Below are 27,756 nucleotides of genomic sequence, written 5' to 3' on the forward strand. Positions count from 1 at the left end.
TGGCCCCTTACCACCATCTAGATTGCGTTTTCTTGGCCCTCTGCGACTCTCTTTCTCCTGACTCAACCCTGAATACCCGATTTGCATCGGCTCGTCTGCGGGTGATGGAGATCGAGAAGAGTCGAGTAAGACAGACCTTCTAGCATTCCTACCACGAACCTGTCTCTGGTAGCACAAACGGCGATCTATCTGCACAGCCAACGAAATTGCCTCGTCTACAGACTTGGGCTCAGGATGTCCAATCATCACATCATAAACTGCATCCGACAACCCTGCCAAAAAACAGTCTAACAGTGCAAATGAGCCCCATCTCGCAGATACTGCCCATTTCCTGAACTCAGCTGCGTAATTCTCAACCGGATCGTTGCCTTGCCGCAACGTCTTGAGCTTCCGCTCAGCGATAGAGGCAGTGTCCGGATCATCATAAATTATAGCCAAGGCTTCAAAAAATGCCTCAACCGAGGCCAAAGCCCCATCTCCTGGCTGGAGATTATATGCCCAGGTCTGGGAATCCCCTGACAAGAGAGTCTTAATAAACGTAATTCTCTGTGCCACGGTTCCAGATGAATTAGGCCTCAACTCAAAGTATGATAACACTATTTCTAAAGTTCTGAAAGTCAGATCTGTGACCAGAAAACCTTTCGGGTACAGGCATACCTATGTCTGTGGTAGGAGGAGATCGCACTGAGTTAATAGCTGATTGAAGCTCCTGAATAACCCCAAATATCTGGCTGATCTGGATCTGTTGGTTCAAAACTACCCCGGAAAGATTGTTTACCGCGGTAGTCAGGACTTCAACATGCCTCTACAGTGCGTCCATTTGGTTTGGGTCTGCTATTCTGTAACGATCGGTGTCAGCACGCAGAGAGAATCTGATTATTGGTGATCTGCAGTATCACCAAGAATACAGATATATACCTGATTATTGATGATCTGCAGAATCACCGATAATACAGATATATTGCAAACCTCTGGACACCTATATAGTGTGAGTGTTTGGTGCAACAGTAATAACTTTGAGTGAGGACCACACGAGAAACAGGTGGTCCTTGGCAGTATGAGAAATACCTCCCTTTGGAAGTGCGGAGATCTTGCAGCAGCCTGAGACATCCAAGAGGCGGAGTCCCAGGCTGACTAGCAAGAAGACCCGATGGCCAGTGACCCCTGGAAGATGGGCGTCACAGGCAGGTCTGTAGACTAACACAAATGATAATACAGTTCCCTAGTCTTGGGTGCGAGGTCCGTGGTCTCAGCACCCTGGAACTAGTCTGGAGTATAACACAAATGATAATACAGTTCCCTAGTCTTGGGTCCGAGGTCCGTGGTCTCAGCACCCTGGAACTAGTCTGGAGTATAACACAAATGATAATACAGTTCCCTAGTCTGGGTGTGAGGTCCTTGGTCACTACACCCTGGAACTAGTCTAAATAACAATACAATGATGAACAAAAGTAATCTGGCTCAGTGTGAATTCCCAGGTCCTCCTGGTTCAAACACACTGTAGGATCTGACTATGGTCTGAATGCTTCCACGTAAGTGTTCGCAATGGCAGACAACCAGCAACTGGCAAGCTATATATATATAGTTGCAGGACTCTGCCGCCCCGCCCGAGCCGCTCAGCCAATCAGGAGTCCAGCAGGAATCAGCTGATTGTCCTGATCAGCTGATCCATCTCCTGCTGGCGTAAAGGTCCTGACTTCTGGCTCGCGCGCTTAGTTCTCCATCCAGGTGCACTAACAGACCCAGCCACACCAGACGCACGCTGCTGCGTGCAAACCGCCGCGTTGGACGCGGAAACAGCCGCCTTGCTGCCAGTACATGTGGCGGTTTTTCCGCGATCTATCATATTATCAGACGCATGCTGCTGCGTACAAACCACCGCGCTGGACGCGGAGCCAGCCGCCTTGCTATCAGTACACGCGGCGGCTTTTCCGCGTTTTCTCACAAAAGTTCATTATTTTCTGTAATGTACTGATGAACATTAGACTTTCATATATTTTAGAGATTCAAATACACACAACTGAAGTAGTTCAAGCCTTTTTTTGTTTTAATATTGATGATATTGGCATACAGCTCATGAAAACCCAAATTTCCTATAAAAAAGTTAGCATATTTCATCCGACCAATAAAAGAAAAGTGTTTTTAAAACAAAAAAAAAAGTCAACCTTCAAATAATCATGTTCAGTTATTCACTCAATACTTGGTCGGGAATCCTTTTGCAGAAATGACTGCTTCAATGCGTCGTATTTTTGCAGAAAGGTTCTTTCACCAATGGTAAATTATCGATGTGCAGAGATCCACTCCGGAGTCAGGAGTAGTCAGCAAACGTTAACCACGATCTGCACCATCAGTATAAATCTTTATTCAATTATAAAATTAAAACATGATAAAAAGTGTGGGTCGTGCACAGATGACGCACAGGTGTTTCGGACTCGCTCAGTCCTTTCTCAAATCTTCTCAGATGGGTCTGAGAAGATTTGAGAAAGGACTGAGCGAGTCCGAAACGCCTGTGCATCATCTGTGCACGACCCACACTTTTTATCATGTTTTAATTTTATAATTGAATAAAGATTTATACTGATGGTGCGGATCGTGGTTAACGTTTGCTTCAATGCGGCGTGGCATGGAGGCAATCTGCTGAAAAGCTTTATGGAGAAGAAGGTTTCATTTGTCAGCACTACCTGGCACCTGCTCACAGTGCCAAAACCACTGGTAAATGGTTTACTGACCATGGTATTACTGTGCTCAATTGGCCTGCCAACTCTCCTGACCTGAACCCCATAGAGAATCTGTGGGATATTGTGAAGAGAAAGTTGAGAGACGCAAGACCCAACACTCTGGATGAGCTTAAGGCCGCTATCGAAGCATCCTGGGCCTCCATAACACCTGAGCAGTGCCACAGGCTGATTGCCTCCATGCCACATTGAAGCAGTCATTTCTGCAAAAGGATTCCCGACCAAGTATTGAGTGCATAACTGACCATAATTATTTGAAGGTTTACTTTTTTTTGTTTTAAAAACACTTTTCTTTTATTGGTCGGATGAAATATGCTAATTTTTTGAGATAGGAAATTTGGGTTTTCATGAGCTCTATGCCAAAATCATCAATATTAAAACAATGAAAGGCTTGAACTACTTCAGTTGTGTGTATTTGAATCTAAAATATATGAAAGTCTAATGTTTATCACTACATTACAGAAAAAAATGAACTTTATCAAAACAGAAGCTTATTATCTCTCTATGCATCCATGGAAAACCTCCTCACTGCCAGCAGAGATGCTCACACTACATACTCGCACCACAGTAAAAGCTAACCATTTCAGGTACTCTAAAACAGAAGTTTGTTCTTGGAAGTTATAATGCTGTGGCAAATCTACTGTAGTAGTAGGGAAAATTTGGGCTGGTATGTTTGAACAGATAAATATGCATTCTTGAAAAACCAGAATACCTCCCGTTTTTGATAACAGTATTTTCAATGAAAGTGACCCCTGATGATATCCAGTATATTGCTTAGGTTCCCTTCCCGTTCCCTACAATGTAGAGGCCACCTGATAGAATAGTGCGGTGTCAGGTAAATGACGTACAGGACTTCCTGTTGTCCTCAGTTTCTCTGTACAGCCGATTCACTTTCTCCACCAGCTCCCACTTCTCACAACAGCCCGAGTAGTTGACAAAATTGCGAGCGAGGATTTCCTTCAGCTGTCGAATGGTAAGTGCTTCTATATCAGCCAGCGTGGATAAGTCAGACAGCGACGCCCTCGTCTGCTTCTGTGATGGGTCATTGGCCTGGAGAGATTTAGAAGATATTATTCAAAAGACTGTATTATGAACTCTGTTCCCTTTCCATTGTTTGAGATATAAATAAAATGCTGCAGACTTTAGGTGGTTATGCACAGAACTCACTTTTGGTTAGGAAAAATGTTTTGGAGCAAATAATAAGGACACACATCAGAGAACTATGGAGGCACTGTTGCCGACCTTATTAAATTTGCTGGTTTATTGATTGCAATGCAGATCTGTCTATAACACTTTCTAAACAGCTTACATTGAACAAGAAGGCAACTCAGGTGCTCTGAATGACTTATCTACCGTACATACCAGCTGAGTTGTTCATCCTGATGGTGTTCCTGTGGCTGGGAGCGTGCTGCACATGCGCAGTTACAGTCTTTGTGCAGAATGCTCCAGGCTACATGTTCGGTGGTGCGTGTGACCAGGACCACGCATGCGTAGTGGCCCGCAGCTTAGCCAAGTCACAGAACTTACAGTGCTGACAGCGGCTAGAGGATCGGAAGGACAGCAAGGGAGCTAATGGACCACAGGGGCTGGAGGAAGCCCCTGGTAGTATACATTTACTTCTATTGTCTTAGGTGCACTTTAAAGGACACTTGAAATGAGAGGGATATGAAGGCTGCCATTTTTATTTCCTTTTAAAGTTAATCTTTATTGATTTCATGTAAAAGAATATGGCCAACATTTTGGAGCCACATAGGACCCCTTTATCAAGGCAATGTTTGCTCAGAGGAAAAGATCTGTCTGCTGCTGTACAAAAGTTCCTGTAGAGCAGGGGTGTCAAACTCAAATACAAAGTGGACTGAAATGTTGTACACTGGGACCTAGTCATGGGCCAACCTCAATGTCTACTGGCCACCTTCCTCCCTTATAAAATTCTCTGGTGTCTAGTGGTCCTCTCTCCCCTATACAGTTCCCTAGAGTTTAGTGCTTTCCCCCTACCTCCAACATATAGCTTCCCTGGTGTTCTAGGGTTTCACCTCCAATATAGCTTCCCTATTGGTCTAGAGTGGGCCAAACATAATTCAAAGTGGGGAAACCACTTGAGGGCCAAATTTAATGGCTCTAAGGACCAAATTTGGCCTGCGGGACGGAGTTTGACATGTATGCTGTAGAGGAAGTGGGAGTTTGGCTTCTCTAGACATTCGCAGAGAGCAATGTGTATTTATCTGGGATCAGCAGCAGCAAAATGCAATTTTGTCCAGAGGAGCCAGAATCCCACTTCCTCTGCAGGAACTTTTGTACAGCAGCAGACAGATCTTTGCCTCCAAGCAAACATTGCCTTGATAAAGGGGTCCTACTTGGCTCCTAAACTTTGGCCATATTCTTTTACATGGAACCAATAAAGATTAACTTTGGATGTGCCAGCTATTTTCTTTGTTGAATACTGCATAGAGGGCGTCAGCCCTCTTTTTCAGCTGTTGCATCCCCTTAAAGACTATGGGTTTGATACTTTAGTGTGTGCGAGACAATACTACAAATGTGATGCCCTGCTGATATTTCGGATTTAAATCTGACTGAATTAGCCACATGCTTGTTTCAGGAGTGTGATTCAGACACCGACATATACAGGACATGGTAGGCATCTTATCTAGTAGATCGTATATGGAATCCATCTTGTACACATTATGTCTGCTGTGTACAAAATACTGTCGTAGGTAAAGTGTATACATTTGCATTTCATATCATTTACTTTGAAGAGTGCTGTAATGACATTTGAATAACACCTAGCCAGCAGCTCCCACTAATTAAAGAAATGAGAAGACCAGCTGAGGTGTATAGAGAAAGAGTGAAGTGTATTAGAGTCATAGTAAAAATAGAAGGCCTTCTGAGGTAAATTAATATTTGGCCGGCAGCCTATATGTCTGACTTGTCAATACATGTAAGGTGGGAGGTCAGCCCATTTGAGAGGAAGCAAAACATTTTAAATAATTTCCTCAGAGAATTGCTTGCATAACCTGGAGGTATATTTGAGCCAACAAATGGTCCACTCTGAGATCCAGTAAGTGTAATTGTCTGGATATTGCTACATGGCAAGGGCTACCCTGATCTAAATCAGCATGGCTTTCTCTTGCACCAGGAATTAGACATTACACAAGGGTAAAGATCTATTTCTGTTTATTTCTATTTCAGTCTAGAAAATCTGGATTGGTTAAAACATTATATGCTATAGAATATATAGGATTTGCAGCTCTCTCATGGGTCATATATCAGATCATAGCCAGGGTTCATGAAATGTATGCTGGATCAGCTAGGACACTGGGGATTCTCAGGAATCTAACAAAAATTAACCATTTCAATAAGATTCATACCCAGGTACTGCACGTGCAGACTTTCTTTGTAGAAGATGCAAATTCCCTAGCTGACCTTACTATGTCAGGTCTTCAGTACTTTGTGAGTAACTGCACAGGAACAAGGATGCAGCCAGCAATCAGGAACAAGGAAGCAGCCAGTGAGATGGGACAGGGATGCAGCCAGTAAGCTAGAACAAGGATCCAGCCAGGAACAGGTCAAAACAAACGCATAGAGCCAAAACAGAAATCATGCCATGGGTGCAAAGTATGAACACAACAGAATTGAAAATAAGTCAATACAAACTGAATAGTCCACTATAAGGCCTGGTGCACACCAGAGGAGTTTTTCTGAGCGTTTTGAGTTTTTAAATCTGCTGCTAATGTTATCCTATGTGTCTGTGCACACTGGAGCAATGAGGTTTTGTAAAAAACCCCATATCATTACATTGGGAAGAGCTTTTAGAGGTTTCAAAAGCTCTTCCCAATGTAATGCTATGGGTTTTTTTTTTTTACAAAACCTCATTGCTCCAGTGTGCACAGACACATAGGATAACATTAGCAGCAGATTTAAAAACCGCAAAACGCTCAGAAAAACTCCTCTGGTGTGCACCAGGCCTAACAGTTTAGTAGGGACTTATCCCAGATTAAAATCAATTAAAACCGTCAACAGGAGGATATAGAGATATATAGATATATATATATCATATAATATTTCCATGGATCTTTTCAATTATGTTGCAGCCAGGAACAAGTACACAGCCGGCTAGGAGGAACAGGGGCGCAGACGGCGAGGAGGAACAGGGGCGAGGAGGAACAAGGGCGCAGCTGGCGAGGAGGAACAGGGGAGCAGCCGGTGAGGAGGAAAAGGGGCGCAGCTGGGGAGGGGGATGGGCACAGCCAGGGACACAGCCGGGGAGGAGGAACAGGGAAGCAGCTAGTGAAATGGAACAAAGATGCGGCCAGTGAAGTAGAACAAGGATGCAGCCAGATATTAGAAACCCGGCCTGCATGCTTGGCTTGTATTAGACTCACTTACCAAAAGTCAATGAGATGCTAATAATTCAGGCTTGCTTGCATGCAAAATGTTTGCAGCTTAGAACTGGGCTAACCAATACTGAAAGTTAGTACATTTGAATGGTGCAGTTCCAAGCTGCATACAATGCATTAAATCTGAATTTAAGCCAGAATTATTAGCAGGTCATTGACCATCTCTGCTAACCAATGAAGTCATGGAAAGAACATTGACAGATCAGATATGGCGATTCTCACATACATATGTTGTTACTCACATGATTTTCCAAGGCTTCTGTGTCTGATGTTACTGATATGGTTTCACTTGTTTCCTAGAAACACACAAATACAAACTGAGCAACTTCTCAGAGTTAATCCAAATCTGCCAATAACATGCAGCACTAAAGGTGCTCATTAATGACACAATCCGTATTGTACAAGCTTATCACCTCTATGTAATATAATGGGACTACCCGTATCGATTTGTGTGTTTACTCAGCTACCCTCTACTAATAAAGGTGGCCATACATCAGACGATGTATGGGCAGATCGACCAAGAGACTGATCTCTCTCTGATCATATCTGACCGGAGAGTGATCTGTTGGCTGCCATGAACCGCAGACTGATTCCTGATTAGTTTCAGCATGAAATCTTTTTTGGGAATCAGACTCCTGACGCCGCCTCATCCCCCCCAATGTACATGTACCCTCCTCCCCCCCGTGCAGCTATACTTTACCTGCCGCTGTCTCCACACTCCTTCCAGATTCACACCCCACATGGTTTCTGGCACATTGCGCTATAGCATGTGGGGCGCGTGTGACGTCACACACATCTTACGCATGCAAACAATTCCGTACGCCATTACCACCGCGCACCCAATCAAGCATTTTAGCCCGACATCTTGCAGCATGTCAGATCAATACATGGGAACAATTTCAGCCCAAAAGCCGCCAAATATGTAGGTGTATGGGCACCTTAAGATTAGGTAAAGGTTGTGCAATCATGATTGCATTATCGATGGGTACCTTTAGGCATTGTCGACCCTATGCCAAACACACGGATGTATTCTGTTTTCCACTAACAATGACTAAAGTTGTGTATTTGATAGGCATTCCCATGAACTCTGGCTATTCAAGATGGTCAAGGAGATGCAAAGAATTCAGAGTTGATGCAGGATTATGCAAATTCCTTACTCAAATTTATTCAGTTTGAAATTGGACCAACTGAATTCCACCTTGGCAGGATATGATTGGTCCACTTTTCAAACAGCATAGATATTACCATATATACTCGCATGTAAGCCGACCCGCCTATCAGCAGACTCCCCAACTTTTACATAAAGAAATCAGAAAAAAGTAATTGACTCGCATATAAGCCTACCCCAGCATAAATATTGTGATGTGCTCCCAGCATGAGGTGGCCTCCCTCTCCATAACCAAATGTGCATCTAGGTGTTAGGTAGCCCCCTTCTCACAGCCAAATGTGCACCCAGTAGGCATATATTTACAATCAGTTTTTGGTACCTGTGCTTTGGGGAAGTTTGGATCAATTGAAGAAACCTGCCTTCCTGGATTGCAGGAGAGTGCCTGCAGTAGAATGTGGGGCAGAGCTGAGTCTCCGGTATTAATGGAAGGCAGGATCAGATGCTAACAAAGTGGGACAGGTGCTCCTCCACTTTCACTCGCGTGTCCCGCTTTCCCTGCACGGTGGTGGCCAGAATGGTTTATGGATCCGGGCACTAGTGCTGGCACTGGCAGTGACATGTCTGGAGTGACATAGCCCGCACTGAATCACCAGCACAATAATCGGGGATTCCCTCTTCCGTCCTGCACTTGCTGTCTAAAGACGCCACTAGATGGCATCATCTATATAAAACACGTCATCTATATGCAACACAGCAAGTGCAGGATGAAGAGGGAATCCCCGATCAATGTGCTGGTAATTCAGCACGGACTCTGTCACTCCAGACAAGTCACTGGCAGCATCAGATGCCCGGATCCATAACACGTTCTGGCTGGCCACCGCCCTGCAGAGAAAGCGGGACACGCTTGTGGCTGAAAGCACGCTGGCATCCGATCCTGCTCTCCGATCCCGGATCCCGCCTTCCCCTATGGACACCCTGCTCTGCCTCACATTCCCCTGCAGGCACTCTCCTGCCATACAAGACGCCAGGACTGCATCCCGCATCACCACGGAAAGTGAAAGAGCTCCTGTCCCACACAGAAATGGCCACTCAAAGTAGGTGACTCGCATACAAGCCAAGACCCCCACTTTTGGGCGACTTTTTTGGGGGTCAAAAATTCGGCTTCTATGCTAGTATATACGGTATACATTTTTAATTATCCTGCATGAACTGGCCAATTGTGGAAAAAGCAGCTGAAGTTTAATGCAAAGGATTAATAATCCTGTTAAAATATGTGGACTTCACTACTGGGCATCTGCCATGTCTGCTCAGAAGCTTAAAGAAAATCTGTAAGGAAAAAAAAAGTTCCCCTGGGGGGTACTCACCTCGAGTGGGGGAAGCCTCCGGATCCTATCGTGGGGTAGCGGCGATAAAGCTCCCCGAACAGCGGGGATGTAAATATTTACCCTCCTGGCTCCAGCGCAGTATAGGCTCTCCGGTCGGAGATAGTTGGAAATAGCCGATCACTGTTGGGCCGCTCTACTGCGCAGGCGCAAGTCTGCTGCGGCTGCGCAGTAGAGCGGAGCCGACGGAGATCGGCTATTTTCGCCCTATCTCCGTGAGAAGAGCCACAACAGCGCCCCCGCTGGAGCCAGAAAAGGTAAATATTGCACAGCCAGACAAATTGTCGGCTGTGCGTTCCGTGGGCTGCAGCGAGACTGCCGTGGGACACTAGGACGGGGAAGCCTCGATAGGGTCCAGAGGCTTCCCCCTACTGAGGTGAGTACCCCGAGGGGAACTTTTTTTCATTACGGAATCTCTTTAAAAACCAAACAACCACTCTTAAGGTGGCCATATATCACTCGAAGTACAGCGAGATTGGCCATCAGACAGAACCCTCTCTCATCGAATCTGATCAGAGAGGGATCCATTGCCTGGACACACACTGCCCAGCGATTTCCAAAACATTTTCACATAAAATCTATTGAAAATTGTCCCATGGCCAATCCCCAAGTGCACATTCCCCTCCCCACCCCCCCACCCCCGACCTGGGCCGTGTGCTGGGTGGAAGGCTTACCTCCCCACAATGCTATTCCTGGCCCCCTCCATTGGCCAGCATCGCCGCAAAAGTTTGTACCACATGACACCAGGTGCATGTAGTTATGTGATCCTTCAGCCGTGCACAAGTTCGCCGGGGAAAGAATTTGGACACACACACACACACAGAACCCCGCCAGAGGTCGTTCAGTCATCACAATACACCGTGTTACAGCCACACACGTGATCAGGCCCCTATAATATTTTCAAGCATTCCCGAACTATCCTATTGACTTTCACCTGGAAAGGGATCCGAAGATCGAAAAGGCAGCCATGTTGCAGCACCGATTCGCTCACAATCTGATAACATTTTTTGAATCAGAAGGTCGATTGACAAAGTACAGTATGAGCACTCTTAATGCCAATGTGGTAGCTTGGTCGTGTGACCTGACCAATTATGCAAATATTCAGTATGAGGTGGAGCCATAAAGAAAGTAATCACTGCAGGCAAGTTATACATCATTCTTATAAACATTGTAGTGTCTTAGCCTGAATATGAACATTCCACTGTGACAGGAGTTTCCTCTCCATGGTGAAAGTGCTTGTGGCATATTATGTAGCTGTATACATTACAGCTAGCAGAACCTACGTATTGTGCTCTTCACAGGTGGCAATTCTTATGCCTATAGAGCAGCCTGGCATAAGTGTTCTCCAAACATGGAGTGCCAGAGTGGTTACAGACAAAATGGCAGATCGACATCCAAGTTTCACCACAGTGAACTGGTCAATGTTTTCTCCACTGCCCAGTGAACTGGTGCATGTCAATGTTCTCTCCATTGCCCAGCTAAATACTGTAAAGCCCATCTACACTAGGGTGGGCAAAGATCCCATGTAAAACCGCTTGAGGCAGGCCACCGTGTCTTTGCAGTGGCCCAGCCTCCTATGACTTCTGGGGGAGTGTGGCATTTGTGCCACTCTCCTCTTGGTCTGCTGCTGATTGATGAGGAGGCGAAGGGGATTTGGCCATGTGGGAGCAACATTTGTGGGAAAGAGGAGTTTGGAATGCAAAACTTGGGGATGTGAAAGTGTCTAATTGAGAACCTTACAGTCCCAAGTACCTGTGATGTGGATGCACTTCCGCTTCTGTCAGACAGTTCTCCCTGAGGTGTGGATAAGGAAGACGAAGGTGCAGATAAAGCAGAAAAAAAAGAAAAGGCAGATGTTTGTGAGCGTGCAGTGTTGTCCATATCAACATCCATTTCCTCTGCAGTAAATGAGCCATGGTGGCACAGCACCAGCTCCACCAAGTCTTCTTTCTCTCTGCAGCTGTCAGTAGGGATATTTCTTAGTGTTAGGTACTGGCGCAGATCCTTCACTTTCAGTTTCATTAACTGAGGCCTTTGAAATGCTGTTCCTTGTAGTAGATGGCAGGTACTGCATCTCCTGAGGTTCTCCTGAAGAGTACTGCAAACCGAGCAGAAGTCCTTCTTGCAGTCACAGCACACATGCTGGAGGATGAAGACCAAAGCACAAACAGTCAAGCACATTGAAAGTGTAAAGATGTAAATCTGAGATATGCTTACAGACGGCCTCTATGCTAGTATGATTCCCAATTTGCCTGAATACAGAGTTTCATTCAATAACAGCAATATGACTGGTGCTGTCTGCATTTTAACCTAATATTCTGCCAAGCTCATGAAATGGGATCTTTTGGTAAGAGTTGTTACACTTGCGGTTATTGATTTAATCCCAGGACCAGGTAAACAGTTACTTTAAGTCACAGGGTTTGGGTACAGGTTCACTTTAAAAGTCGGCAGAAGCTTTTCTCATTTGACCCTGCTCAAGGTAATAGCCAGCCAACATATATTATTGTGTGAAAACAGGAGGGTGGCAAGCACATAGATGAGTGAACTGCAGCAAGGGCACAACAGAGCGGTGCATACTGAATCAATCTCAACAATGTGCCCCAAGCTAAAGTGCACTCAGAAGAAGCTACATAGTTTATAGTGAAACCGTCGTCAGGCCGTGCACCCCAGGGCGCTTACTGTCATCACCCCGCTGCTGCCATGATAGGTATTGCATATACATTGCATCTATATTGGAAATAAATACATATGGCAATAAAGGTTTAAATAGTACCAAGGTCTCTTGCTCTACTCCTCACACATATTATTGTGTGCTGGACCGTTCGCTGCCATGGGCAACTCTACAGTGCTTTCATACAGGTACATCTGCCAGAGGTGAAGGAGCATATTCCCACCCAGGTCACGGGTTATTAGCCCAGATGGCAGCTGGATTACACCTGCATACCTGACAGCCTTTGGAAGCCTGCACTAGATGTGGAGTGATGAAGAACAGAATTCTGAACATGTATGCACTCAGGCCACATAATCCAGGCCTAGGGGAAATCTCCACGTGCCTGTATGAATGAACTGCTTGCTGCCAGCCTGGGCTCAGAGATCCAGAGGCACAGAGGCCATCGTCCTATTCCTCTTCTGTGCCTCAAAACCACAATTAAAAACTACAAAACCTTTGCAAGTAGTTCAGTCAAACTACTTGGAAACGGCTTCGGTACTGGGCATACCCTCTATGATCTCAGCAGTATACATTGATTTCAGCTGTGGAATATGAAAGATGGTGATGGCTGGCAATTATAAATACCAATTCCTGGATTTAAACACAGTCAAATAGCCTCATTTAATTCATATTTAATGAGATGTTTTAGAGCCCACTAATCAGTCTCTGTACTTCTCTTCTAATCTCTCCCTTAACCCCCCTGGCGGTATTCACTTTTTTTTTTTAGCATGTAGCTGGCCTAGCGCTAGCTACATGCTTCCCCCCTCCCCGCAGCGTCCACCCATCCCCTCCGATCGCCGCCGGCGCCGCTTGCCCATAAGGAAATCCCGTTCTGAATGGGAATTCCTTGAGGGCTTCCCCCGTCGCCATGGCAACGAACGGAGTGACGTCATGGACGTCGTGACGTCACAGGGAGTCCCAATCCACCCCATAGCGCAGCCTGGCGGCGATTGGCCAGGCTGCGCAAGGGGTATGCGGGGGGGGCCTGTATCCGCGGCGGGTAGCGGCGCATCGGCGGCGGGGATCAGACCAAACACGCAGCTAGCAAAGTGCTAGCTGCGTGTTTGAAAAAAAAAATTATGTAAATCGGCCCAGCAGGGCCTGAGCGGCATTCTCCGGCGGCTTACCCTCGTGTCACACACGGGGTTACCGCCAAGGAGGTTAAAGGACACCCAAAGCGAAAATAAACTAATAAAACAAACAATTGTATCCATCTTCCTTCTCCTGAAAATGACTGTTTAAGATATTCCACAGTTTTATTTTATGTTTAAACCTACTTTTTAAGTTTTAACTGTTTTATTGTTTTTGCTCATTGATATATGCCAGAGCTAAAATCTATGAACTATTGATCCTTTTTATCTCTTTCCTGCTCTCAGCAGCAATTTTCTGCTATGAAATTTTTTTTGTATAGTTGGAATGTCTTATCAGTGAGGATCACACTGTAGTCACTTCCTGTCTGAGTCAGGACTGAGTCAGCCACTTACATACCTGATATTTAACGCTTTCAGACAGAGAAAAAAAAGAAAAGAAAAAAAAAGGAACACAGCCTAGTTATTTGTGTGCTAGGCACTGTACATAAACATGTCTATCTCATTATGTCACATGTCAGTTCGGGTATCCTTTAAAGAGACACTGTAACGAGAAAAACGTCCCCTGGGGGGAGGGGGGGTACTCCCCTCGGGAGGGGGAAGCCTCAGGATCCTAATGAGGCTCCCCCCGTCCTCCTCTGTCCCGCAGGTGTCTCGCTGCAGCCCTTCAAAGCCGGCGCGACAAATCAGACAGCCTGTTCAATATTTACCTTTCCAGGCTCCAGCGGGGTGCTGTTTCGGCTCTTCTGACGCGTCTGCGCAGCAGAGCGGCCCGACAGAGATCGGCTACTTCCGCCAATCTCCGTGGGAAGAGCGGATACTGCGCCTGCACTGGAGCCACGGAGGTAAATATTTACATAGCTGCCGCTCCCGGAGGATTTTTGCCACCACCCTGGGACCGAGGAGGATGGGGGAAGTCTCAATAGGATCCAGAGGCTTCCCCCACCCGAGGAGAGTATCCCCCAGGCGTGGTTTTTTCGTTACAGGTTTTCTTTAACATACATTGTATATAGGTCATATTACAGAAGTACTTAACTGTTAAGGTCATGTACAAAGCTTAGATGTGTGGCCATATATCAAAAACTCTGAATATTATTTATACTGTCATACTAAACACTCTGGAGGAGGTTAGCTCATCCTAATGTAAAGCCTGGTAAACACATCCCATTTTGATTGGCCAATTGTACCACTTCCATGTAGTATGAGAACATTAACCCCCCCCCCCCCTCCAAAAAAAACAAATCTGTTTCAATTACCTGGGGCATCTACCAGCCCCCTGCAGCCATCCTGTGCCCTCAAAGTCACTCACGGCTCCTCCGGTCCTCCGCCGCCAGCTAGTTTTGTTTTTGCCGACTCTGAGTCGGCAGGCCGCCACGCGGTACGCAGTCCCGCTGGTGCAGGAAGCTATCGCAGACATTAATTACGCATAAAAATTTACGCCTATGACTTGTTTTGATTTTTTTAGGCTCTTTTACACTTGTGCAATGCAATTCTCCCACAGCGGGAAAGCCAGCCGCATGCGAATAGCACCAAAGCCCCTTTCACATTACCCTGCGTCAGACAGCGCCAATAAGGTAATATGCATAAGCCCGCTCAGTGATTTACTCCCTGTTGGACAGGAAGTAGGTCACTGGGATTCTTGATGGTCTATGCATGCACACCACGCTCCGGCTGTCCACACTTACTGCATTGCCACAGACATGCATTACTGCATAATCAGTGTGGTAGGCACGTATCAGGCGGTAACGCACGGATAACTACTTCTGGCATAGTGCGCACGTGTGAAAGACTCCATAGACTCACTGAATTAGCGGCCGCTTGCAGTAAAATAGCTTACCACAATGCCACAGTGTGAAACGGGCTTCAAGGTACCACATATGAAGTTCAAACAATGAACTGTTACTGTGCAAATAATTGAAACTGTACAATTGTACTGTATGTATTTTATTCTTATATAATGCTGTTGAGGTCTTAACTTGGTCTTCCATCACATTTATATAACCTGAAATCAGACTATTTTCTAACCTGAAAGGAGTCTTGTACTCCATTCTGTATATGTCAGACCATGGCTTGCTGCATCTCATGAACAATGCCCAGAAATAACATGGATCCTTACCCAGTGTATGTTACTGTATGCCAGCTTACCTTTTTCCTGAAAACAGAAAAGGCCAAACCACAAGCTTTACACACAATGGTGGAGCTTGAGGAAGGATATGGTGAAAAATCTGTGTTCTGTGCAAATCTAAAGGGATTGGTTCCACCTCCGAAAGCCGTTTGATGCCCTCGCACAGCGCCAGTGCCCATGACTTCATTCAGCAGCCCACAACAAGACGCCCACATGGAGCTGGCTCCCGCCTGAAACAGCCAAACACAAGGTCACAGGGTTACTAAATATAAAAGTAACTAGGGAGGACAAACAAAGTTAGATAGTGTTACAAGCACTGAAAATAAACAATGTAACAAGTTTTCACAACTGGGAAAATTAGTTTTTAAAATTGGAACACACCCAATCAGGGAATGGCTGCCTTCATTGGTATACTGCAATTAAAGCTTACAAGTAGAGTCCAGCATTACCTTTCACATAAGCATCAACAAAAATACTAATAAAAACACTTAAACAATGTTTTGTAGAAGTGTGACAAGCAGAAGAGCAGGACTGAGGCCTCTTTCACATGGGACACTGAAGTGCGCTCAGGGCCGGATTACCGACCAGGCAACAAAAGCAGTCACTTGGGGCCCCATTCAGAGTCAAAGGGGCCCCATCACCACATAAACCAGACCTCGCCATCCTGTCAGCGGTGGCTGGATGGTATAATGGTTAAAGGGACTCTGAGCAGTGCAGTAACTATGGAAAGATACATATCATTTTAAAGCTCTCTTTCTACTCTTTCCAATGATATATAAACCGCCGCCCTATGTCTTTTAGTTTTCGCTATTTTCGCGATCGAAATCGTGGCCAATGCAATTTCACGAAAATAGCGAAAACTAAAAGGCGTAGGGTGGCGGTTTTTCTATCATTGGAAAGAGGAGAAAGAGAGCTTCAAAATGATATGCATCTTTCCATAGTTACATTGTATTACACAGGACGACTTTTCTCCAAAGTCGGCAGCTCGATTCAGCACAATGCAATGAAATATAAGGAACCCAGGGGGATATAATTACAAACATCATGCTGGTAGGTGTGAGGATGTAATTAATTAGTTGTGGGTATGCTTAAAGGCATACCCACAGGCACTGCTCGGAGTCCCTTTAAGGGCTCTGCCTCTGACACAGGAGACCAGGGTTCGAATCTCGGCTCTGTCTGTTCAGTAAGCCAGCACCTATTCAGTGGGAGACCTTAGGCAAGTCTCTCTAACACTGCTACTGCCTATAGGGCGCGTCCTAGTGGCTGCAGCTCTGGCGCTTTGAGTCCACCAGGAGAAAAGCGCAATATAAATGTTATTTGTCTTGTCTTGTCAAATGATGCCGTGCACTGCTGATTGTCTTCAGAGCCAGGCTCTCCTCCTAGGTCCCTCTCCTGCTACTGTGCACTCTGCCACTGCCCACTCCTCCCTCCCTTCCCACAGAGAACCACAGCTGCAGCAAGAATGATAGCAGCAGATGGCAAACGCTCACTCACCTGTCCATGATCCAAGCGATAGAGATCCCGTCAACTGAAACCCATCTGTCTCTTCTACAGTGCAGCCGCTCGCTCTGAACTGAGCTCTGATTCTCAGATCAGACAGGAAGTAGGAAGTAGTAATAGTAGTAGTAACAGAGCGGCAGCACTCTAGAGGAGAGGAGACAGATGGGCTCTGGATGACGGGACCTCTGTTGCTTGGATCGCAATAGGTGAATGTGAGTCATCTGGTGCGGTTATTCTCCCCCGCTGCGGCTGCCTTCTCTGCTGGACTATTATATTCACGGGGGTGGAGGCTGCATGGTGGATGTGGCTGTCTAGTTTGGGAGGAAATCAGTTGTTCGGTGGTGGGGGTGGTTATGTAATTCTGTCTGGGGAACGGCTTCCGGTTTGGCGGTGTCCAGAGCTTTCTGCTATTGCCAGGCTGGAGATGCAGGGGGAAAGTGCTGCTGCTGTGATATCTGGCGCCCTCTTCACAGGGGTGCCCCAGCCCCTGAGTGCAAATGTCCCAGCCATTCATCTCTCACTCTGCATTTTGCCGCTGCTATTCCCTGCATTGTGCACCCACAGAGGAAAGCGGGCTGTTGCCCATAGCAACCAGTAGCTCGGCATATTGCTGTGCAGCTGCATCTTCTGATTCTATTACGACATGATGGGGGGGCCCAAATCAGTTACTTTGCTTAGGGCCCCATTTAGCCTTAATCCGGCTCTGAGTGCGCTTGACGGGCAGTTCAGCCACTTATCTGCTGGGTACAGATTGCCTTCCAGCTAAAATTGTATGCACCCGAATGGCAGCATTCGTAACCAGGGCCGGGCCGAGGCATAAGCTGGAGAGGCTCCAGCCTCAGGGCGCAGTGTAGGAGGGGGCGCACAATTCATTCAGCTGTCATTCCTAATTGTGTATGAAGCAGAAAGAAATAAGAAAAGGGGATACATAGCAGTGACTGCAAGCCAGATAACTAGATATTAAGGTGTTGGGGAGGTTGTGGGCCCTGTGGCCCTCTTAGTCTAATAAGAATCAGTGTGCGACGGCTGGGGTGGAAGGGATGGAGGGGCGCACTTTGGTGTCTCAGCCTTGGGTGCTGGAGGACCTTGTCCCTGCTCTGTTCGTAACCCCACTCAGGTCATAAACTAGCAAGCACCCAGCTAGTGTACAGGAGCAGCTGAATTCACTGCCTTCCGCCTTTTGTGTGAAAGAGGCCATAGTGACGGACACGATGGCAGGCTCCAAGATTTTCTAACAAGTACCTACGTAGGCCTTCAGAGAGTTATCAGTCTCCCCATGAGGTCATCAGGACTGGAGGTCTCAGTTAATAAACGAATCAGTAATAAAGGATTTCATTTACTAAATGCCAGTAAATTTGTCTTCTTTGGAGTTTCTCAGAGTGATTTTAAATGAGGTGCTTTGTTGATACCTGTAGGCCGCCACTAGAGGAATTTTTAAAGGGAAGGTCCAAGCAAAATAAAAAAATGAGTTTCACTTACCTGGGGCTTCTACCAGCCCCATGCAGCCATCTTGTGCCCTCGTAGTCACTCACTGCTGCTCCAGTCCCCTGCTGGCAGCTTTCCGACCCCGGAGGTCGGCGGGCCGCATTGCGTACGTTTTTACGCATTCCCCACTACTGCAGGAACATTAACACATACATTTTTACGCATTACTGGTTCAATGCGTAAAAATTTACGCATTGAACCAGTAACGCGTAAAAATGCATGTGTTAATGTTCTTGCACTAGCGGGAATGCGTAAAAACGTACGCAATGCGGCCCGCCGACCTCCGAGGTCGGAAAGCTGCCAGCGGGGGACTGGAGCAGCTGTGAGTGACTACGAGGGCACAGGATAGCTGCATGGGGCTGTTAGAAGCCCCAGGTAAGTGAAACTCATTTTTTTATTTTGCTTGGACCTTCCCTTTAAAAATAAGAGTTCTGGGTTTAAAGCTGTAATGCAAATTCTTATGAGGTTTCTCTTGTTATCTGCAGAATCACATAATTGTCCAGCTGGCTACAGTGTCAGGGCCCGTTTCCACTAGAGCGAATATGCATGCGTTTCCTGCATGCAGATTCGCATAGCCAATACAAGTGGACTGTTTCCACTGGTCAGGATTTCTAAACGTTTTTCTGTGCAGAAAAAAAAAATCTGCACGGCAGAGCCGTCAGAATTCACATACCGCTATGCTATTCGCATACAATGTATTTAATAGGAAATTTGCATGCGGTGTTGGTATGCGAGTTTTCATGAGAAAATTTGCATAGAAACAATGGAAAAGCACACAGGCACTGCCATGGTTAAATTCGCATACATAGTCATCCATGCAAAATCGTATGCGAATTCACATGAAAATTTGCATACAACCGCATGCAAAATTCGCATCCGCATGCAAATTTTTTCCATGGCGAATCCCACCGCACAAGTGGAAACAGGCTGTTTCCTGTAGCGTGGATCGGGGTTGGCCTTAAAGCTGCGCAGCCGCACTCGCGGCTATGCGGACTGCGCAGCCGCGGCCATCTTTGTGCAGGCTGGAGAGCCCCGACCCGGGCCGTTCAGGGGCTATTGAGCGGCGGGGACCCGGCGGAACGGCACGGACAGCGTCCTCCGTGCCTTACAAACTGATGCAGGTATCTAACTTTTTTTTTTTTTTTTTTTTAAATTGGCCTCGTAAGTCCTTTAAAGGACACCTGAAGTCAGAGGATGGAGCCTGCCACATTTATTTCCTTTTAAAAAGAGTAACTTCGAGCATAAAATCCAAAATCAATTCTTTATTTTTATCTGGCAAACAAGTAATAAGGATGCTAACCAGGCAATCCAAAAGTTAAAATCTCTATTACGTTTCTTGTTGATAAATGATCATTTCCCAGTTTACCTGACTCTTATTTGGTACACAAAAATGAAGTTGCAGGGCATGCTGGGTTGTCCTTTTTTGCTTATGTACTTCCCCCTCAGACTTAACTAATGCAGCCTGATTGGCTAAAGCCTCTTTTCCTCCTGTTTTCCCCTCCCACACCGCTGTTCCTCTCCTATTGGCCAATACGTCTCACGCTGAGACAATTCTATAGTGAAGGGTGGGCAAATCAGGCAGAGGAGACTGAGGGAGGAAACAACATCAGAATTGGCTTCAAAATAGCCACAATTAAAATGGGAAATGCTAAGAAGGATTTTACTCTTTTTACTGTAGAAAAAGCACTAAAATCAAAACATGGACAGTGCAATACATGTTATTTAACCACTTAACGCCCTAACGGCGATAGGCGGTGGCTGTTTGAAAGTGGGTTTCCATGGAAACGGCCGCTCATTCCATGTCAGTTCACTGAGGGTGTCTCCATAAACAGCCTGCGAGCCTCCGATCGCAGGCTAATTCTAAACACCCGGGGGATGAAATCCCCGTTGTTTACAGCATACGGCGCTGCTGTCGCTGAGGAGATCGGCGATCCCTGACCTCTGATTGTGGTGGCTGGATAGTGTAATGGTTAAGGGCTCTGCCTCTGACACAGGAGACCTGGGTTCGAATCTGGGCTCTGCCTGTTCAGTAAGCCAGCACCTATTCAGTAGGAGGCCTTGGGCAAGACTCCCTAACACTGCTACTGCCTATAGAGCGCGTCCTAGTGGCTGCAGCTCTGGCGCTTTGAGTCCGCCAGGAGAAAAGCGCAATATAAATGTTCTGTGTTTGTTTGTTTGTTTGTTTTGATTGGCTGGGGATCACCGGCATCTGATAGGCTGAAGCCTATCAGAGGGCGGCACAGGATGGATCGCCGTCCTGTACCGCCTGTACAGAGAAGGGTAGGGAGGAAACAGAGAGAGGCAGAATATCGCTGCGGAGGGGGGCTTTGAGGAGCCCCCTCGCAAGGCACAAACAGGCGGTGTCGATCAGACCCCGCAGCAGGACATCCCCATAGTGGGGAAAAAGGGGGGGGGAAGAGTCTGATTGCCCTGCCTGCAAAACGATCTGTGCTGGGGGCTGAAGAGCCCACACGGCACAGCGCAGGGAAAAATCCCCTGGTCCTCAAGTGGTTAAGTAGAGCAAGTATTTATCTACTTATATATGTGTTTTTTTTTCCTGAGATAGTATGGCTGACAGCTCCTCTTTAAACAATACCAATTGGCTGGCTGTGCTGCTGACCCTCTGCCTCTTATACATTAAGCCATAGACCCCAAACAAGCATGCAGATCAGATGTGTGACTGGAGTTGCAGCATGCTTGTTTCAGGTGTGCGATTCAGACACTACTGATTCATGAAAGTTTAGGAGGACTAGCAGGCAACTGGCCCTGTTTAAAATAAAATAAATATGGCAGCCTCCATATGCCTCTCATTTCATGTGTCCTTTAAAGCTCCTGGCAACTGGTTACGTCTGAAGGACAACATTTTAAAAATATACGTAATTAAAAGATATAATTTTTATTGAATACCCAATCTAAAGACATATTTCTTCACAATCATCTTTCCTGCGACGAAACCATCAGAAGGATGATAAAAATGTGTTAGAACTGTCTGCCTTTTTAGCTGGGCTCTTCTAGCAACCATCTTCAATTCTTTGAACATGATTCAAAAGCCCTGAGATTATGGCCATCATTCATAAAGCATTTCCGCATGCGGAAATGCTTAATACCGGTGACTTTACCGAACACTCAGCAAAATCCCAATTCATAAAGGCTCTTTCCGCATGAAAAGCTGACATTCTCGTGAAGAACGATACATTTCCGCCTTCTGCAGAGTTTTTCTAGATTAATCTAGAAAAAGTAACAAACACGTCCATTCATAAAGATTAGAGCAAGCGGTATGCGGAAGGAAAATACCGCTTGCTCGACAGTAGCGATAGGCGGGCGGATTACTTGTAAATGAATGGGACCGACCTCCCAAGCAGCATCAGACAGAGGAGCGCACGGAGGGAATCGGGCAGCTTTTATGTTTCCGCATGTCTTCCGCCACGCTACCGCCAGCTTCCTCCAGAAAACCTCCGCACTTGTATGGCAAGAGGCAACTTCTTTATGAATGACAGCCCAGAAGTCTTAAGCACCGCTTGCGGAGAAGAACGGTGTTTTCCCGCACTACCGACTGGTCCTTTATGAATGATAGTCATTATGTTGTATTTATCAGGAAGTACCATTTCCCTGTGGTGACAAGTGCTTATTGCTTTCAATTTCAGCAGAGGCTTATTTATATCAGCCCCCTCCTCTTTTTCATACAGCTCAAACACATGCATGGATTCATTTTTGGAGTAATTTTACAACCCATGTTGACTCAAGTGCATCAGATGTAATAAATAAGGGTTTTGCTTATGGTGCCCTGACAATATGCATGACAGATATGCTGAGGTAGAACTACAATAATCAGTCACAGCATTAAAGGGAACCTAAACTGAGAAGGATATGGATTTCCCTTTTTAAAATAATACCAGTTGCCTGACTCTCCTGCTGATCCTGTCTCTCCAATACTTTTAGCCACAGCCCCTCAACAAGCATGCAGATCAGGTGCTCTGACTGAAGTCAGACTGGATTAGCTGCAGGGTCGTTTCAGGTCTGTGATTCAGCCACTACTGCAGCCAAAGCGATCAGCAGGACTGACAAGCAACTGGTATTGTTTAAAAGGAAACATCCATATCCCTCTCAGTTTAGGTTCCCTTTAAAGAACACCTGAATTTAGATGGTTATGGACAAGTAAGGTCCTTTCAGTGCCTGCTCTGAGCGCAGCCATAGACAGTAATGTTAATTACAACTACAGCAGCGCAGGCGGAATAGCTACAAAATCAATGCAATTTCGCTGCCTGTAATAGCCACACCGGGAATTACGTGGCCAACAGGACAAATTAGGAAATCAGTAGGGGAATATATTTGTAGTATTTCCTTAGATTACCTAGCGCAGGGAGAGCTGTCTCTTGACTTCTTCTCGAGTCCAAATTACAGCCGGCCAGAACATACGTGCAGGATATGAAGGCTGGCATCCCTTTTCTTTTAACCACTTCACCACTAAGGGGTTTCTCCGCTTATGGACCAGCACAATTTTCCCATTTCAGCTCTCCTCCCATTTATTCGCCAATAACTTTATTACTACTTATCACACCTAAATGATTTATACTTTTTTTTTTTCTTTACACAAATTGGGCTTTCTTTGGGTGATACCTTTTGCTAATAATTGTATATGCATTTTAAAGGTAATAAGGAGAAAATTGAAAAAAAAAATGCATTATTTCTCATTTTTCAGCCATTATAGGTAAAATAAAAAACTCACCCCACACATTTTATTTGCCCATTGTCCCTGTAATTACGTTTAAATGGTGTCCCTAGTACAAAGTATGATGACAATTTCCAAATAAAATATGAAGGTGTTTTTCATTGTACTCTAATCAGTAATTACAGACCCTTATTTGCAAAAAACACAATGTACCCTCATGGCATACATATACAAATAGCTAAATCCCTTACGTAACAATTTATGTAGTCTCTTTTAAATTTTGACAATTTATTTACACTCTAATATTACATTTGGCCACTAGATGTTGCCTTTTTAGTATGCTAAAGCATTGTAAGCAGAACAAAAAAAATGTTTTCTTCTTCCTGCTCCCATTGAATAATCAGTGCTGTTTGAAATAGCACTGATCATTCATGATTTAGACACTAGGGCACAACAAATTGGCTTAGGGAACATATGTTCCCATTCATCAATCTCAGGAGTACTCGCAGGTCACGTGCCTGCGCAGCGTGTACAGAGAGGCAGAGACAAATATCTATGCCCCTGGAGCTAAAGGTGAAGTTATGTAGATATACCACCTAAATTTCGGGAAGTGGTTAAAATGCAAGTTACCTGGCTGCCCTGCTGATCCTCTGCCGAACAAGCACGCAGATTAGGCATTTCTGACTGAAGTCTAACTAGTTGAGCCACATGCTTGTTTCAGGTGTGTGGTTCAGACACTACTGCAACCAAAGAGATCAGTAGGACAGAACGGCAGTTGGTATTGTTTTAAAGGAAATATGGCAGCCTCCATATCCCTCTCACTTCAGATGCAGGGCTGTGGAGTCGGGACAAAAATCTTCCGACTCCAACTCAGACTCCTCAGTTTATGAAACCACGACTCCAAATCCCCAAAATGGCTCCGACTCCTCAGCCTAATACTTAACATGGCTGTGGATTTTGTACAAAAATCATCCGACTCCGAAGTTTATGAAATCAACGACTCCGACTCCAACTGACTCCGGGTGCCCAAAATTGCCCCGACTCCGACTCCACAGCCCTGTTCAGATGTGCTTTAAAGGGAACCTAAAGAGAGAAAAAATTATTGAGGCTGCTATATTTATTACTTTTCAAAAAATACCAGTAGTCTGGCAGTCCTGCTGAACTTTTTGGCTGTAGTAGAGTCTGGATCACACCAGAAACAAGCATGCAGCTAATCTTGTCAGATTTTTCAGGTATATGGAGTGAGAAGAATATGGAGACTGCCATATTTATTTCCTTTGAAGCAATACCAGTTGCCTGACTATCCTGCTGATCCTCGGTCTCTAATATTTTTAGCCATAGATCCTGAACAAGCATGCAGCAGATAAGGAGTTTCTGACATCTCTGTCAAATCTGAAAAGATTAACTACATGCTTGTTTCTAGAGTGATTCAGACAGTACTGCAGCCACACAGACCAGCAGGACTTTCAGGCAACTGGTATTGTTTAAAAGGAAATAAATATGGCAGCTGCCATATACTTTTCAATTCAGGTTTCCTTTTATTAACTGGTCGACTCCAGAAGGGTAAACTGAATCACCGGACGATCTTCCAACTCTCGGGCCGAGCTGAAGCAGAGGCTTCGGGATGCGGGAACCATCTTCTATCTTCTCTCCCTCTCCTTGTGCCCCCTTCCGTACTGCTATCCTGCCGGAGTCCAATAGTAATTACTTTAGGACTACAACAAAATGGCCACAAGAGTCCACATTCACAGACCATTTTTTTTTATAGTCTTATAGTAACTGCTATGGGACAACAGAAAATGACCACAGTACTCCCGACCAGGAAGCTAGAGAGAAGTGGAAACCAGAACTTTAGGCAGCATCAGCCCTCACTATGCCAGCATAGTGGGGACCTTCAAACCAGGATGTCATAGCCTACTTGACATCTCCATCGCTTAAAAAAAAAACAAACAAAAAAAAAACAGAGGAAGCACCCTCATGTATGTTACCCTATAGATCAATGGGAACATGACAGTAAACACCTACTCTGCTCTTTGTTTCATTCTTCACTGCTAAATTTGCCTGTTATCAGCTCTGATAAGAATCCCTGACTGAGCATTCAGTCTAGCTTTGCCCCGAATGATTATAGCTGAGTCAGTCTTCTGTGACGTCTTTTCAAGCCCAAGCCTGCCCCCTCCTGGCTCTGCGTTCCTGCTAGGAGGACACGTAGCAGGAAAGCAGAGCCACAAGGGGGCAAACGTGGGCTTGAAAAGAAATCACAGAAGACTGACTCAGCTATAATCATTCCGATGAAAGCTAGACTGAATGCTCAGTCGGGGATTCTTATCAGAGCTGATAACAGGCAGATTTAGCAGAGAAGAATGAAACAAAGAGCAGTTTACTGTCATGTTCCCATTGATATATATGTGGACGAGTAGTTACAGGCAGCACCCAACCATCTAGATGCGACATGCTTTTGGTCGTTGTCCCTCTGTCTCCAGGAACAGCAAGGAGAAACTCCAAGAGAAGAGATCCAGCACCGTCTTCAAGCGTATTATAAGCTCTTTTATTTATTTAAAGCATCTTTTTGATGATTTAAATACATAAAAGAGCTTATAATACGCTTGAAGACAGTGCTGGGTCACTTCTCTTGGAGGTTCATTGATATATATGGTAAAATACATGAGGGTGTGTCGTCTCTGGTTCCCTTTAAAGCCGCTATCCCTGGAGAGATTTCTTCAAAACTCAGAACAGGAAATAATGTGAGCGGATCAGGACTGTAGGGTGGCAGCAAACACCAGGGGACAATGGCAGATCGTCACCTACTGTGAAAGGACATTTATTCCAGCAAGTTTAGCTAGCTTAGGAGAACCTGGACACCTGGACTGGATTTTTTCAAAAGTACCCGCTATAAGGTGGCTAAACTTTGCAACCTTCATTTAGGTCATATCAGACTACAGCAAGGATTGCAGAAAGAATAGTTTATGCTACTCTAGTCATCTGCATGCTGCAACATTTTGTTTCTTTAACAAATTCTGGACAGGATGGAATTATTAGCTGAAATGGTTTTTTAGATGCTGACTGTAGTCAACCAACTACTGGCAACTCAGCAAAACAACAACAGTGTTCTGATATCACCTAGATAAGGATTGAATAAGCAAAACTAAAAAAAAAAAAAAAAAAAAAAAAAAAAAAAACTAAAAAATTAGCAAAAAAACCCCAAAAAAACAGCATTTTCACTGATAGCACGAATTGTGGGCTGAATTAAGTTCAGCAGAGCAATTCCTCCATGAGGGAGAATAGATCAAGTGGGTGCCATATTGAGTCCAGGCATTCTCTGCTGGCAGTACAAGGGTCTTCACTTCACCTCCTGCCCCCCCACTCTCTGGCAGTAGCTTAGTGTCTACGCTGTTATCTCCTGCTAGGAGCACTAGTGCCTCCCACTCTCCACCAGCAAAAGAGTCTCCCCCACTGTTTGCAAGCAGTAGACGTGTGCCCTAACCTCTGACAGCAGCAGGGTTGTTTGGCCCCTCAACTACTGCTGCAAGACAAGTGCACTGCCCTAACCCTCTGCCCTCCCAACTCCTCTGACAGCATAATTATTATTAATAATAAACCTTATACATTTATTTACAATGTGCTAACATATTACGCAGTACTGTACAATAGACAATACAAAGTCAAACAAAATAACACAGCGACATTAAAGGGTTAAACAATGGTACACAGAATAGTGAAACAAAAAAAACAATGGTGTGCAGATTGTAAGGTAGGGATAAGTATAGAAGACAAGTTATTGAGTTTATATGGTGGCGGGGAAGAGACAAAGGGGAATAAGGTCCTGCCAAATAGGCTTACTATATACGTGGTGAGTGCAAGCTAAGCATGAGTGCCCCCTTCTGCCAGCAGCACAGGTATCCCTGACACACACACACACACACACACACACTTCTATTTCTGACTACTCTCCCCATTTATTTTTTATGATGTGGCATTATCTGTAGGTATGTAATATGTGAATACGGCTCAGAAAGCTTTGCAGGATTCTTCTGAAGTACTAGAAACTCAGTTTTGGAAATGTAAAATAAAAAAAAACAACACACACACAAAAAAAAACCCTCACCTGATATTTGTGTTTTGGTACATAAATGCAGAGAAGTTTGATCTTGAAACAGACATGTGGAAACTCTTTTGGTTGAGTTGCTAACCTCTTACAAGAATAAGTCTGGAGCAGCAGCATGTAGACATTTCTCTAGCATTGTTGTTCTGCAGTTTGTTGTTGTCACTATTGCTATGATATAAATAGGAAGGACTCTTTGACATCTTTTGAACTGCATCAGATGATTTCCATGGGAGAGTCAACAGGCTCAGGAGATGTATGTCTCCCATATAGCATAAGAGGCGCAGCATTGGACACCTGAGAGTTTACTAAACATCTATATAAAGACTCCTTTGTGCCTATAAACAATAGCGTGAAACCTGCATTTGCCAATGTACACAAGCTGCTTACTTAATAAGTGTGATAATATTACACCATTTCCAAGCTAACAAAGGTCATGCTGCCTCTAGTGGCCATGTTGA

General features: G+C 45.2%; 1 protein-coding gene across 2 annotated transcripts in view; it reads right to left on the bottom strand.

Annotated features, from left to right (window-relative positions):
• Nucleotides 1–27,756, bottom strand: part of RNF34 (ring finger protein 34) — a 56,829-nt gene that overhangs the window by 17,350 nt on the left and 11,723 nt on the right. Inside the window, exons 1-5 of one of the 2 annotated variants that reach the window (XM_068271618.1) lie at nucleotides 27,299–27,450; nucleotides 15,563–15,772; nucleotides 11,372–11,761; nucleotides 7,372–7,425; nucleotides 3,584–3,785 (exon numbers count right to left, since the gene is read on the bottom strand). In XM_068271618.1, the coding sequence (XP_068127719.1) occupies nucleotides 3,584–3,785; nucleotides 7,372–7,425; nucleotides 11,372–11,761; nucleotides 15,563–15,772; nucleotides 27,299–27,415 (973 nt within the window). In that variant the 5' untranslated portion in view covers nucleotides 27,416–27,450. Of the gene's footprint in view, nucleotides 1–3,583; nucleotides 3,786–7,371; nucleotides 7,426–11,371; nucleotides 11,762–15,562; nucleotides 15,773–27,298; nucleotides 27,451–27,756 lie in introns of those variants that run through there. The other variant, XM_068271619.1, reaches the window with a different exon arrangement.

This window comes from Hyperolius riggenbachi, chromosome 1, assembly GCF_040937935.1.
Source record: "Hyperolius riggenbachi isolate aHypRig1 chromosome 1, aHypRig1.pri, whole genome shotgun sequence".
Taxonomy (NCBI): Eukaryota; Metazoa; Chordata; class Amphibia; order Anura; family Hyperoliidae; genus Hyperolius; species Hyperolius riggenbachi.